Here is a 12,043-nt window from a genome sequence, read left to right as displayed (position 1 = left end):
AGCTTCGTCAATGTCTTGTTTTCTATTCAGTTGAATGTTCAAGACTAGTTTGTTTTCCAAGTCTCATCTAAATTTGTCCCAGTCAACTCTTTCTGTAGTAAATGAAGGAGTGGAGGACTTAGATACGAAGCTTGAATGTAAAAAAAGAAGAACTGGACTATGATCTCATGAAATGTTATCCAAGGATTCAACAATGGATTGGGAGGAGAAAATCTGGAAGGTGATAAATATGTCAAGGATATCCATCCAGTTGTTTTTTAGGGATGTAGACCAATAAGTAGGAGTTTTGAACGAGAGGATAGTATAAGTATTGGAGGTGGAAACATGGGATAGGATGTTACCATAAGAGTTGGATGTTCGGCATCTTATTGTTGGTGTTTAACATTATATTTTCCTCTAGCAATGAAGCGCTGTCCGAGAGTTCGGAATAAAGACTCAAGAAGGTTATAAGAAAGGTTATTACCAGTAGGACAGTATACAGCTAAAAAAATAACATAGAAAGGGCGAGTCGAAATGATTACTGAGGCTGATTGGATTGCATCAGTTGGATTGGAAGGAATAAGGGAATGGGATACGGATTTGTAAATAAGGATGCTAGAACCAGTATGGGATGTGTTGTCTGGGTGGTCGTGTGACTAGGAGTGCTGAGTGGTGCTGGGCTCTTCGTGATATATGCGGAGCTGTATCAATTTTTGATGGTAGTTGGGAAGAGGAGTTTATCAGAACAGTTGGATGGACGTTATGGTGATAAGTTTACCTGTAAAAGTAGATGATGGTGAGGATTTCGATGATATGGAGGTTGAGGCTTTGGATGAGAGGTCAGGGGCTAGGGTTGAGAAATCTGAGGCACCTGACGTTGAGACTGTTGATTCTTGTTGGTGATCGCAGAGTATGTCAGGCTTGAGTCTTGATGAGATTGATCCTAGATTTTTGATAAAGAAGGCTGCGATTCGATGCTGATGTTCTCTCTATGTTTGGAAAAATTTCCAAATTTTGCATTTCAGGCAGTAGGGTGCGAGTTTTAACTAGGCCTTTTGATGTCATGAAATGAGATCTCTGCTTGTAGAGATTTTTATAAACCCCACAGCCTCTTTAGCTTGCTGGGTGGTCTTTTTCACATAGTTCACATTTTGCCGGTTCGTCCCGTAGTTTCTGGCAGGTATTAATGATGTGAGGGCCAGAACATTTCAAACACCTGGCCTGGTGATGGCAACAGGTCTTTGTATGCTCAAAGTTAACAGTTGAATACACCAACTTTGTAACCTGAAATATTTCAGAATTATTTCAGGCTGGCCTTAAGTTACAAAAAATAATGGTAATGGGTATTTTTCAGTGGGGTGTAAAATGCCCGATATAGTCCTCACGTTGTGGTCAATTTCTTCCAGCCCTGTTTTGATATTGTCTGTGGGATTGGTTGAATAGAGACCCCTTAAAACAACTCTGTAAGCCTTTTCTTTCTTCAGCTGATAAAATGTAAGTCATAATTTCTGTCGATCATATAATTGAAAAGTTTTTTGTAAGTTTCTTTGGTGGTGGTATTTATCTTTATATCTTTGAGGTGTGAAAAGCATGTTAAATTTGGCTGTCTAGTCAAGTCAGCAATTTCTTGACTGAACCATATGAAATTTTCTAATTTGGCGACGAAGATTAGAGGTGGCTCTGGATCTGAAAACTCTTGAGGCTCTGGAATGTTATTGGATGAATTTTTTAGAGCAGTAGAATTATTACTGGTGTGGTTAGTTCTGGTTTCGTAGTTGCAGTAGTTTTGCAGCAAGCTTTAGTTTGTTCAACTGGCTTTTTTGATTTAGCTGCTTTATTTTTTTTTATTGGGTGAATTGTCCACCGATTTGGAGCAGTGTTTCTGTGGCACTTTTGACGAATACATCTCTTTAAATATTGCGAATCTGTTTCACTTAATTCAGAAAACTGTATCTCTTCCTCTTTTCCAGTGTCTTCACAAGACATATTCTTGTCCGAATCCATTACGAAATTAGAATAATCTAGATTGTTATCAAATAGGAAATTTAAAACATCATTTTTCAACTTAGTCCCCTTGCTTTTCGATGCACTTGGTCCATCGTTGTAGAAACTTCATGATTCCCTCATAAAAGGTTTTTGGTTGAGCTGCAAACCAGGAATATAAATTTGAGTTTCTGGAATGTTTCAGCAGTGTGAGCAGCAGTATATGGATGGGCATTGTCGTGCAACAACACAACACCTTTTGACAGCAGTCCTCAGCATTTGCTTTTAATTGTAGGCTTTAGCTTAACTGTAAGCATCTCACTGTTTGTGTTGTTGCACGACAATGCCCGTCCACATACTGCTGCCCACACTGCTAAAACACTCCAGAAACTTAATTTTGAAGTACTGGCTCATCCTCCATACAGTCCCGATCTTGCCCCTTCTGACTATCACTTGTTTGGTCCACTTAAAGGGGTCATTGATTTACCTCGGAAGAAGCAATGAAAGAAGCAGTGCATTCCTGGCTCACAGCTCAACCAAAAACCTTTTTTTAAGAAGAGGGGCATGTCGAAAAATGATGTACTTGTAAGTTTCCTACTTGATTATAATAAAATTTTATAACTATAAATATAAATATTGTGAATAATAATTGACTTACCCTCGTAATATGAAAAATAAAAATTATTAACGTAAAGAAATTATTCCAAGAAAATAAACTTACTCTAAATTATATAAAAATATTAAATAAAACATTTCTGAAATTAAAAGTCCTTGGAGTAGGAAAAAAAAAATCTAGTCTTTGGATTCGAATTGATGACCCAACAGATAGTATCAGATTACTTAACACCTTGACCATGAATTATTGCATTGAGATAAGACCCCCTCTGGGGAATTACCGACTACTAGCACTTTCACTAGTACACCAATGTCAATTATAACTCACTAATTTTAATTAACAGTCACACACCTCCACTATTTGAGAATATAAAAACGTTCAGTTGTCTATAAACTCACATTTTATGAATTTTTGAGAGCAGGGTTTGAGATGTAACCATTATTACAAAGAAATAAACAAAGAGCCCAGTGAATAGCGAACTGCTCTTGTGGCTATGACACATGAGACTAAAAAATTCTTAATTCTGAAATTCTTCAATATTCAAAATTTTAATATTATATATATATATTTTTTAATTTAATTAGATCGGAAAAAAATAACTCCTAAATCCAAATTTTTAAACTTAAGTGTTTTGGGTTGTACTAATTTCAATCAAAATTGAAGCTCAATTTGTAACTCAAGAAACCAGTAATAATTTTTTTTTTTTATAAATATAATCTAAGCTTAAAATGTAATTTTATTACAATAAGCATTAACATGTGATTTTCTAAAACATAGGGTTTTGGTTTGCTTCCTTATCACAGATCGTGGTAATTATAGGGCCAGACTAGAACTATAGTTGCTAAGATAAGATTAAATGAGCTCGTTTCATGAATTATTGATAAATTTTAATAATGATTTCAAAGTTACAACTCAAAAAATAAACAAAAATGTAATTTTGTTCAGAAAATTCTCAAAATGTGCAAATTCATGCAGCAACTCCAAAATGTGCAATCTTGTCAATATAAAACTAGTATCAATTGAACATCTTTTTCATGATTTGAATTTCTATTGAGGTTTAGCCGAATTTGAATTGAGGGAACAAAAGATGGAATTGCATGAAAGTACGATCTTAATCATAATTATAAGTTAATTTATCTTGATTAAATTATTAGACACCTTTTTCCTGATAAACTAAGTGTACAAATAATTATTTTACCCACTATATTGCTATTTTTAAACTTGAGGTTAATAACCTGGTTAATATTCTGTTAATCATTAATTGTGATAGTTACAGAGTGTACTCTTTTTAATAGTTTTCTGTAATATTTTACTTTTTTAGGCTTCAGGAAATTGAAGGTGAGTTTGAAAAACACGTCTCTCCCAATGACGTTTCAAAACATCATGAAGTTGATGCAGAAGGGATTACAGCTATTTACAATTATTGGGTGTTGAAAAGAAGAGCAAGCCATAACAAACCACTTTTGGCACCACGTCCAGATGATGTAGATTTTCTAAGTAGACAGCAAGAACAGGCTGATCATGAGAAAATGAAAATGTTTGTTCAACTAAGGCAGGATTTAGAAAGGGTAATTCTTGTTTTATAATTAGCTTTTTCATTTTTTCATGGAAATATTATTATGTTTTTCATCTCCTGCTTAATTCAAGATTAATATATGCTCCCTTTAAATGTAATGAATGAATAAACTTGCCTTCTTAAAAAAGTTCATTTCTTTATTTTAAATTTATATAAGGGTGATAATAATAGTTAATTTATCTCATCTCTTCATTTCATATTATTCCTCTTTACTTTATGTTAAAATCATTAGGTATTGATATAGTCTTAATTAAACTTCAAATTCCATGTAATCATTTGCATTTAGCTTCGCTATACTGTTATCATGTTAATTTTATTTTTCATTATTTAAGCTTATGTGACTTAATCAAAATAATTTCATTTTCAGGTTCGAAACCTTTGTTATATGGTAAGTAGACGAGAAAAGTTGTCACGTACTTTGTTTAGAATGAGAGAACAAACATTCCACAAGCAGATTGCTGTATTATCTGAACCAAGTTACAACTTGTCTCCTGTTGAAATCACTGCCATTAAGGAATCAAATCATGGTCCATCTATTTATGATCGTATTTATTCCCATCCTTCAGCTCCTGAACTTAGCACAGATTTTGAAACGGTTCTTGCTAGGATTGCTGGAATTTCTCCGAATGAGAAGGGTAAGCTCGATAAAAATGGAATGAGGAAGAAATCTGAAAACCAATACAAGAAAATGTATATGAATGGTGGGTTGGAAAGGAGGAGAAGTATGTATGCCAGTATGTCAAGTGGTAGTGAAACAGACATTAAGCGCACTTTAGCATTGGATACATCCAGCACAGAAGGCAGCAAATCAGCTAGCGTTAAAGGTAAAAAGCTTAGTAAAAAACGTTCTGCTCCTCCTCGTCTCAATATAGATACATCAACTGAAGATGAATCCAAGCCATGGAATTCTCCTCGAAGCAAAGGCCAAGGCCTTATGCAAATGGAAAAAGAATTAGGAGATAAGACTGGAAGTGATGATAGTGATGATCTCGTCACGTTCTTTCAAGTCAAAAAGGACTCAAGGGGCGTGAGCAATATATACTCAGATACTGACAGTGACTCCTCTTTCAAAGATGGTCGGAATGAATCTTCACACCCCATGAGAACGAAAGCTGCCATGAAAGAATTCACAGCTCTCAATCAAGGAAAGCACAAGAAATCCCAGATTAAATCTTCTAAATTATTCAATCGTACTGACAAAGAAAACCCTCCTGACAGCTCAATAGAGGATGATTATTATCGAGACAAAGAAAATGTCAATGTAATCAAGAAGAAAAAGAAGGATAGTTCTGCTCCTTCAGATCTCATAGTACCACAACGACAAGCTGCAAAGAAAGCAAGTGAAAGTTTGCGGCATCATGGGAAGAGTAAAGGTGATGTTTTAGGAGAACAGGAAACTGTAAAAACCATAGCAACCTCTAATGATGAAAATAAAATCAAATTAAAGGCTATGAAAATAAAAGGAAAAGAAATAGGTAAAGAGAAAAACACACCTAAAGATGAAAAATTAAAATCACCCAATGACATCTATGAATTTGATAAAGATTTATGTGGAGATGGACAAGATATTATAGCCTATGTTCCTCAGAGACAAGCAGCGAGAAAAGCAACAGAAAACATCAAGAGTGGCTTAAACAAGCCTGTAGCAACAACTAATGAAAATGAACTAGAACAAAAGTTAGACAAAACAAAAATATCTGAAGTTAAATCTAAGAAAGACAAAGATAAAGAAGATAAACTGGATGCTATCAAATCTAAAAAAGATATCGAGCTAGAAAAGAACAAGAAAATTATAAAACCAGCTGAACTGAAAAATCGTAAACCATCTAAATCGTCTGTGTCTTCTTCATCTTCTTCTTCTAGTAGTAGTTCTAGTTCAGGTTCTTCATCTTCATCTAGTTCATCTAGCTCAGATAGTGCCAATGATGAGGAAGAAGAAGAGAAGAAAGTACCAAAATTACCTTTAGATAAGAAAAGTTTGTTTGATCCAATACCAACTAAGGATGAAACCAAAATTAAAACTATAGAAAAGAAGCAACAACCTGTTAAAAAATTTGAAATAGCTGCTTTTCTTGAAAAAGGAAAACATTCAGTACATAGTAGTTCAACATCCAGTAGTTCTTCTGATTCTGATGATAGCGTGAAAGCTCCGATTAAGAAAAATGAAATAACAAATAAAAGCAAGTCTGAAATCACTGATGCTCGTAAAAATGATTCCATTCTTAAAGTAGGTTTGGCTAGCAAGAAATTGAGGAAAACGCCTGAGAAGAAGCTTAAAACTTCCGATGGGCGGCCTGAACTTGAATTTCAGCAGCCGCCTACTGAGAGAAAAGAATCATCACGAGCCCAAGAAAAATCAGGAAGGAAAACAAAAACAGACCGTAGTAGTAGTTCAGGGTCTACTGAAACCAAGCAGTTACATAATTCAAACAAGGTCCTACCATCTAAAGACATTGCAGATAGAAATAAACAACAACCAATTAAGCGGGACTGTAGCAAAGGAAAAGAAGAGTCTCTGCCTAAAAAGGAAATACCAGGAAGAAAGAGAAAACCAGATGATACTGAGAAACAAAGTCCAACTAATAAGTTGCAGAGGAAATCAAGTCCTAAATCAACAGATCATTCTTCCAATGAAGAGAAAATCAAACAACATTCTCCAACTCAGAGCAAGAAAATTGATAAGAAGGTAGACTCGCCTACCAAGAAAAATGAAGAATCATTGGGTAGTACTTTAGAAAGAGAAATAGCTGAAAGAAAAGCTGGCAGAGATCTTATTGGCAAAAGTAATTCAAAGAAATCTTTAGATAGACTTTTTGAGAAAAGGGATAAGCTTGTACGTGAAAATGAAAGAAAAGAACAAAATGCTTTATTAAAGAATAAAAATATTGCTCCCTGTAAATCACCTGAAATTCAAATAAAAAGCTCACCAGAAAAATCTAGAGAATCTCTTAAAGAGAGGGTGATTAAAGATGAAAATAAAAATGATAAAATAACTGACCGATCTTGGTCAAGTTTTAATAGTTGCAGTATGACAAATATATTGGATGCTATTCAGATACAAAGCCAAAAATTGCCAGATTCTGAACTAGTTGAACCTGTTGTTAAAAAATCCACTACAACAGAACAAATTTCAACTCATTCTAAGAAGTTAGATATTATTGAATTCGTACAAAATCAAAACAAAAAGACACCAACTAATATTTTGGAAGAAGTTCAAGTATCATTCAAAAAGGTAGTTATTGAACCTGTTGTAACTCCCAAAACTGAACTCAATGACAAATTCCTACCTTCTTCTAGAAGTCTATTTTCTCCAGAACCGGAACTTTCTCTGGCCGAGGACATTAAACCAGTTATTGATAAGAAAGAAGAAGATCCTAGTTTGAATAGTGCCCCACCTGTTCTAGTGAAAGAAGACATTAATGATTCATTACCTGTCCTCTCCCCTACACCACTAGCACAGTCTGACATCCTGTTTAAGCACGATTCTATACCTCAACTGGAGAAGGTCGAGAACATCACCATGACGACAGAGCTACACAGTAGTGACCCTGAAAGGACTGAGCCAAAAAAAGTAAGCTCCCGAACATCCTCTTTGTCAGTTTCCAATCAACAAAGATCAATATTTTCACCTCAACCCCCATCTAAGGATTCAGCTGTTGCAGAACTTTTTGATTTTGAAAGTGACATTTTAGCTGAAGATGATGACGGTTTCAATACAATAGACCGCCATGAATCAGAAGATAGAAATGCCCAATTATTCTCCTTCAGTTCATGTAATGAGTTATTTTTCAAAATTGATAGTAAAGAAGAAAATGCTAGGGAAACACTAAATTTAGTTGAAAAATTAAGATTAGGATTTGCCAAGAAAACACAAAACGATGGGGAAGTTGAAAACACTGACTCAAAATCATCAATGCATTTAGAAGAACTAGAGCAACTTGAATCCAAAGCTTTAGATGAAGTCAAATTAGACCAGCAGCCTCCAAACAATCCTCCTCCAACCATAGATCTTATTGAACCTAACATACCAGATGAAATAAAACAAAGTACATCAGAATTGGAAATTGATGATGCCAATAAAACATTAGAACCAGATGTTGACTGTACTTTGAATGTAATGAAACCTATTATGGATGAAACTGCTCTGCGACTGAGTGGTGATCAGCACTTGCTGCCTCCTGCCACAGGAGATAAGCAGGATTTGCCATCTTATGATTCTAATGAACATTATCAATATCAAACCTATGGTATATCCTTGGATGTTGGTAAAGTTCCTGGAAGGGAAAAATTAGATCGCAGTAATAGTGCCCAAGCAGATGAAAGATGGGTTCCTCCTAGTAGTATTCCTCCTAGTGTTCATTCATATGATCCAGTGCCATCTCCATATGGCAATAAGTGGGCTGAAAGTGAGTTAATGCCTTCTCGCCATTCTAGTTCTTCTTCCGCATCTTCAACATCTTCTTCTTCGCATCGAGAAGAAATAGAGCCAAAACCTGAAGATTTAATTCAGTCCATGCCAAATAACCCTTTAATACCAGATATGTTGCCATTTCAAGGTCTCCAGTCTACCATGGGTTATAATCCTTCATGCGCACTTGCTAATCCTCCACCTTTCCATTTCTCCGATACTGCAGCATTCTCTGTGTCATTTCTTCCAACACCAACTTGCACACAACTGCCTCCTTACCCTCCTGGTAATGCAGGATTGTTTCAACCGAATTTTTCTACCCCATATCCGTCACAACACACTCTGGTCAATAAACTTCCTGAAGAAACTCTACATATGCCTCCTCCTGCCTGCTCAGCTGCATTTACTGCTTCATCTCATAACATGGCCATAACAGCTGCTATGGTTGCTCCAATAAGTGCTATGATACAGGATCCTCAATCTTTAGCACCACTTCCGTTCCAACCTCCAGAAAATTGTCAGCAGCAAGCAACACCAGAATCATTGCCACCTCAAACACCAGAAACTTTTAATCATCAACCACCTGCATCAGTTTCTTCTGAAGAACCTCCTACACCCAAATCAGTTGGAAAGAAATCTCCTCTTAAACCAACAAGAACTTCTGCTAGATGTATTGCACAGCAAACTAAGTCTCCTGCAAAATCACCTGGAAAGTCTCCTAGACAGCTTGATCCTTCTAGAGGAAGAGGAAAAGATTCAGGTGGAAAGAGAGGTAGGCCACCAGGTAGAGGAGTTGGTCATCGTGGTAGAGGTAGAGGCCGAGGACGAGGGAAGGGGCATACAATTCATAATGATCCTAATACCATTACAAGTAAACTTGTGGGAACTGTTTATGATTTTGATTTTGATGAAGATGAAGAAGGTGGTGATAGCTTAGAAAATCTGCGTGCTATGAGAGAAAGAAGAAAGTCTTCTGATATTCACGAAAAGAAGGCTGACTCTTACTTAAATAAAGATTCTCCTCGATCCCCTAAGTTGACTAGCCCATTACATCACAAAAGTAGAACTAGCTATAGCTGTGATAATAAGTCAAGTAGCCCCGAACACAAAAATCAAAACAAAGAAGAAAAGAACGAAATCACCAGACCAGTTGATATTGTTGAACCACTTCTTCCAGGACCTGTTGATATGAGGACTTACAGTTCCTATAGTGCTATCTCCAACACAACATCCTCTTATAAAAACCACCTCTTAGAACCATTTACATCTGCTCCACCTCTTGAGCCTACTAAACGTTATGTTGAAGAATTGGAAGAGGAAATCAAAACGCTTAGTGCGACTACAGGTACTAAGATAAATGATGATACAGTTAGTAAAGTACTTGGGGAAGATGTGCCTTTGGTTTCTGTTGACGATTCAAGAAACCAATTAAAAGTTAAAATTAAAGGCCCTTTCTTAGATGCAAATTATTCTGCTTCATCATGTGTGACACAGGTACAACCTCCTAATCCAAACATCACGCAAACTGAAGGAGCATCTGTTCCACTTGGTCCCACATCTTCTATCACATCCAGTGGGGGTACATCAAATCTCAGGAGGATGAGAAAGAAAGAACTTCTTAGACAATATTGGACACAAGATATGAATATGGACGATAGTGTTACATCTGTACCTCCATCTGTTCCAATGCAAGATCCTCTTGTAAATAGAACTATAATTACCATACCAAAAGCTGTGGCTTCAATGACTAGTATTCCTACACGTGAGGATTACAAAGCATTTGTAGATGCTAATTTGGAAAAGAAGAAGAAAAAAGAAAAACTTCTTTCTCCTGAACCTGAAGATATAACAGAAAGAAGAAAAAGTATAGGAAGCAATCAAGGAAGTGAACAAACACCCCAACCTCAAAAAAGAAGAGGGAGGACTCCAAAGGGAGGGACTGCTCCAAAACTCAAAATCAAGATCAGGGGAGATGGTAACAATCAAGTTAGTGTCTCAACACTTTCAGAAGAAAGGAAGAATTTAAGGGTAAGACCACCTAAGAAGAGGCTCACAAATATGCCAAAACCCACAGTTGAAGAGATGAAGAGGGAGAGTATGAAATATCGAAAAATGGTGATGGCAGGATTTGATGAAGAGGATAAACTTGAAGACGAATTAAGGAGTAAAAAGAGGAAGAAAAGATCTCTTGGGGACACACCACTTGTTAGAGTTATTACCGATGAATCAGCACCCAAACTGATAATTCGGTTTGCCAAAAGAACTGAAGAAGAAGATGCAAGACCACCTTCTCCGCCAGTAACTGAATCCGAGCCAAGGGTAAAAGCATCGAGTGAATGTTATGATAGGACTAGTGACGATAACCCTGCGTTGAAAAAAGTACGGACGTCAAAAATAACGCCAATTAGATTAAAGTTATCTCGGTGTGAGGAGGGCTATGTGATGAAAGTGCCGATTAGTGATAATGTCGGACAAACGGGTAATGAAAGGTCACCGGCTGAGGTTAGGGAGACTCCTCCAACTTTTCCTCTTAGTAAAGACTGTGAGGTCAGGTGATGATGGTAGGACATTAATTTCTAATTTTTACCTTTTGTTATGTAAATTATATTGTTTTATGATCTGACATTTAAAAAAATTTTATAGTGATCTGTTGTTGTCACCAAGTGATTTCTTTTCTATTTGGTTCACTCAAAGTGAGCTATTTTTTATCTGTACATAATCTTTAAAGTCTATTTATAAACCCATATAACTAAGTGATATAAAAACTCATGAATTGTTAGTATGATAAATGTAATGTAGAATTTTATCTCCTTATACTTCCCTACTTATCTATATGTATATTTGCACAGTGTAATAAATATAGAAAAAATTAGCTATAGATAATGGTCAAGTGCAACGGGAAACAAAATATATATTGTACAAATGTCAATTAATGTACTGTATGATGAATGAATATTTTTGTACATATTGTGTGTTAGTATCATGTATTTAATGTGTTGTAAATTATTTGTACTGTTTTATAACGTTTTAAGGGGTACTTGATTCTGTTTGGGGGTATACATTTTTACTGATCATTCACCGAATAATATTATAGTATTGGCCTAACAAATTTATATTATTTTGTTAATGAGGTTTGGGCCCTCCCGGGTAGAGCAAGTTGTTATATTTTTTATAGTCGTGTATTATTTATAGCAAGCATTGGTTATATTATAATTAAGTCTCAGCTATTGCAGCTAGGTTAGTCTAATCAGGAAATTGTTGGTTCTTTTTTTTAAATTATAGTCAATCAGTGTATAAATATTGTAAAATTTCTGCTCGCCCAAGGGTGCAATACTTTACCTGAATGTTTTGCCTCTATAGTATTGTGTATATAGCATTTTGTAAATATTTTAAATATATATATAGTTTTCAATCATTAATGTTTTTCTCAGGTACGTGGAGTACTTCTCAGGGCTGCTGTCTGGTTCAATCCGTATCAACT

The 12,043-nt window shown here is 35.7% G+C and overlaps 1 protein-coding gene across 9 annotated transcripts in view; it reads left to right on the top strand.

Moving 5' to 3' along the window:
* Positions 1 to 11,952, top strand: part of rno (rhinoceros) — a 60,740-nt gene extending 48,788 nt beyond the window's left edge. For all 9 annotated transcript variants that reach the window (XM_014436823.3, XM_014436820.3, XM_014436824.3 and 6 more), the window contains 2 exons: positions 3,900 to 4,146; positions 4,522 to 11,952. In XM_014436823.3, coding sequence (XP_014292309.1) covers positions 3,900 to 4,146; positions 4,522 to 11,118 — 6,844 coding nt within the window. In that variant the 3' untranslated portion in view covers positions 11,119 to 11,952. The remainder of the gene's footprint in view (positions 1 to 3,899; positions 4,147 to 4,521) is intronic.
* Positions 11,953 to 12,043: the final 91 nt, after the last annotated feature.

Source organism: Halyomorpha halys, unplaced genomic scaffold, assembly GCF_000696795.3.
Source record: "Halyomorpha halys isolate HHAL.00 unplaced genomic scaffold, Hhal_1.1 Scaffold2115.1, whole genome shotgun sequence".
NCBI lineage: Eukaryota > Metazoa > Arthropoda > Insecta > Hemiptera > Pentatomidae > Halyomorpha > Halyomorpha halys.
This window is presented reverse-complemented; position numbering and strand designations above follow the sequence as displayed.